The 3,543-nt window shown below is 34.0% G+C and overlaps 1 protein-coding gene across 1 annotated transcript; it reads left to right on the forward strand.

Annotated features, from left to right (window-relative positions):
• The first annotated feature begins 301 nt into the window (after positions 1-301).
• Positions 302-3,543, forward strand: LOC138316895 (pancreas transcription factor 1 subunit alpha-like). The gene is made up of 2 exons (XM_069258541.1): positions 302-966; positions 2,558-3,543. Exons 1-2 carry the CDS (start codon positions 525-527, stop codon positions 2,749-2,751), a joined length of 636 nt encoding a protein of 211 aa, XP_069114642.1. The 5' UTR covers positions 302-524; the 3' UTR covers positions 2,752-3,543.

The raw sequence follows: 3,543 nt of genomic DNA on the forward strand, positions 1-3,543 counted from the left end.
TCTAAGTACCCGTCAAAACTATCACCAAACCGTCGTATCAACAGGCATATCTTAATTCCTGTATTACCGGTGGGAGGAGTTTAGCAATTTTCTTAGATATAGGATTTAAATCCCTGGTGCTCACGGTTTAAAATTCCCTATGTAAGCAGATGGGGATGGGCGGAGCCTCATATTTGACGTGATCGATTTAACATGATTTTGACATATAGCACACGCACTAAAATTAAAGGTAACTCCAAGCTGGTAGCCGTTTAAAAGGTAGATAGTTCTCAAGTCGAACTTGAGCACGCGCCGCTGTTTTGATTGGTTGAGGCGTCCGGTGTATCCACGTGTGTTGTTGTTGATAGAAATATAATAAACCCGCATTACTCTTTATCGATATTTTAACTCTGTGCTGAACTACGGTCGGATATGTTGGTGTATTTATCAGTCAATTAATATTGAATCCAGATACTATTGACACGAACCCTATCAACAATTGTGTTAACGTTATTGAATAACGAAGAAAAGACAATATCAATCCAATGGAGATGGATACGTATTTGTACGGCATCGAAGACGACTTTTTGGACTTCTATGATCCAGCAGTTGACTACGCTGACAGTCTAGAATCTCCTTGTTCCACAAATGAATCAGACTCAGAAAATTTAAATTTAGAACATTCGTGCAAAGTCAAAAGTAGCAAGCGTCCTTTGAAGAGGATCCAGCAACGATCTGCAGCAAACCAACGTGAGCGAAGACGTATGAAATCTATCAATGATGCTTTCGATATTCTACGGGACAGTATACCTACCAGTGTCAATGCAGACAGAAGACTTTCTAAAGTTGATACTTTAAAGTTAGCTATAAGATATATCGGTTACCTAGCAGACATGGTTGAATCTAGCAACGAATATTCCAAGGACAGCCAACATTCAAAAGCCAATAGACCACAAGAAAAAGTGATTGTCAGATGTCATTTCGATGGTAAGTTTAATTAATATACCACATTTTTTAAATACGCAGATGATATGTATTACCTCAGTAAGAGTGGAAGGGATGTGTATCGTAGAAGAAAGGAACATTATAACGTATAACGTCCAAACATTATTTTGATCATGATAATTTAAAATATCAATTAATTTAAGTTTTTGGTAAAAGAGCACTTCGTAATATATGTATAAATAAAACCGATTTAATTTAATATCCTCAAATCATTTCCTCTTATCAAATTTGGAATTAAAACGTATTTATTCGCAGTGCAACATTGCTACAACATCGCTTTAAAAATGATCCACAAATCAAAATGAAAGTAAATAATAAGATGGCAATTCTTACTTCTACAAATCAATTGTAATTGTGAATCAATGAATAAAATATTTAAATGTGATAACAGTAGTTTAAGGATAAATGTATGTGTAAACATGACTTTGATATTATGAGAAGTTTTGACGGCTAGGAGTGTTGTTTCTGGTCACGACCCCGCGTGTTTGTAATGCATATAAGCAAGCTAGGCACGAGCGAGTCACGCGCCGAACAAGTCATGTACCATGGACATTCAAAATGAACTATTTATGATTTAAACGCGCCTAAGATTTGAAACAATCAAAAAGTCATATCTATTCACCGACAAGAACACATATAAAGTGATAGTTCTTAGAATAATTGTGTTTAATATTACCATCCTTGTGTAGGTTTTTGCTTACCGCATTATAAATAAATATTGATGTTTGGAATATTTGTAGACAATCGATAAAGTGTCGACCAGACTAAGAAAGCATCTCACTAGAGTTTTAAAGAGTAAACCAACATTCCATTGTTAAAGTATCGATTCTATCCTGTAAACGCTCCTAACGATTAGCTCTCAATTTAAATACTCCGAACCACTTATATTTACTTTTGCTCAAGGACTCGCTGTTAGGTATTGAGTTCCTTCAGAACCAGCATTGCATGTGTTTAGCCAATATTGTTAAAGGCCAATTTCCTATCCGTTCTTTTAAAACATAATTAAAGGTGCACGCGCCTAATACATTGATCCGTGTGATATCAACTTATACTTCCGAGTCTTATTTCCTCATTTCTGCATATGAATCGTCGCCATTTTACTGTATATCATTGGTAGAGCAACTTATACCAATGGCAATTACCGAAAGCATCCTTTCGTTATTATCAGATGGTACATTAAGAATGATACAAATTTTACCTTTATTTGCCCTTGATAGTTTTCCTTCTAAACAACACGTATAAAATACATAAATATAACTTTGACCACACTATAATGTATATTGAAAAAAAAAACCAGACAAAATCATGCTGTACTTTGACATTAGTTTTTCACAATCAGAACTGATAAATCTAATGAACAGAAAGAAACAAAATTATTTAGATTTGAAATTTTGGTTATTTCTAAGAAAACTTGCTCTAAATGATTTATATGTAACCAATCTTTTAATGATAATCTATGACTATATTTTATTCGTGAATCTTTTGTTGTTAAGTAGAATTTAAGCATTACAAAGTAAGGTGATGTTTACAAAATTACCAATGTGCTATATAACATATATTTCTTATCTTTCAGACTTTGCCAGTTCGTCCGATGGTTCAATGGAATACATGGGCCATTCCTTATCTTGGGATCACGCCGACCCAAATCCCGTACGATCTGTAGATAACAAACAGTGTGCCAAGGTATGGGTTCCAGGACAGCCATCAGAGACAGACTTACTTAACCTTTCTACCACATATTCCGGAGACTATGGATCGATGTCGTGACACAAGGACATCCAAATACCTTTAAGACAATCCTTTTAATTATTCAATACCATACTATCACAATCATAAGACCAATTTGTAATTTAAATGACGCTCATATATATACAGTGACATCTGCATGAGCGACCATGTCTGTGTAAAAACACAACGCTTATTATGACCATTTTCATTAGGTTTTAAATGTTCATTTATAATTTAATTTGTCCTGTTTATGAATATCACTTAGCTATATTGTCACTTTTCCATTGTCCACTGGGTGGTCTGGTACAAGTTTAAGAACATTGTCAGGCAATTTGCCATTTTAAGAATTCACACAAAAGAGATACGTAGTCAAAGTTTCCAGATGACTTTGGAAATTGTTTTTCATATGGATTGGTCACATGTTATGCATTAAAACGTTTTTTATTGAAAAAAGACATTCCGATGATAGTTTAATGGTTTTATAATTATTTTTCAATTCATTATTGTCATATGCAAAGGATACTAATATTGTTTTGCCATTGTATGTCCGAGTATCTGACGGGTCAGGTTCACGATATCATTCGACAGAGGCTGGTCCTCATATCGTTTCACAAATATCACACTCGCAAGTGTATTTCCATAGATGGAGTGTACTTTTTATATTTCTCACTTGACAAAAACATACAATCATGCTCCATCGCCTCAATACACTATGAAATTATGAATGTTTATTGTACAAATGTATAATCTTTATAGAAACTGTTATTTATATATATTTTTTATATGTGCTCGATGATATATCAAACCCATTAAATGGTGAAGATCAACTGA

This window comes from Argopecten irradians, chromosome 2 (genome assembly GCF_041381155.1).
Source record: "Argopecten irradians isolate NY chromosome 2, Ai_NY, whole genome shotgun sequence".
Lineage (NCBI taxonomy): Eukaryota > Metazoa > Mollusca > Bivalvia > Pectinida > Pectinidae > Argopecten > Argopecten irradians.

Coding starts and splice junctions, on each gene's coding strand:
- LOC138316895 (XM_069258541.1), top strand. CDS start 525: ATGGAGATGGATACGTATTTGTACGGCATCGAAGACGACTTTTTGGAC. Junction 967..2,557: donor TGTCAGATGTCATTTCGATG/GTAAGTTTAATT, acceptor CTTATCTTTCAG/ACTTTGCCAGTTCGTCCGAT.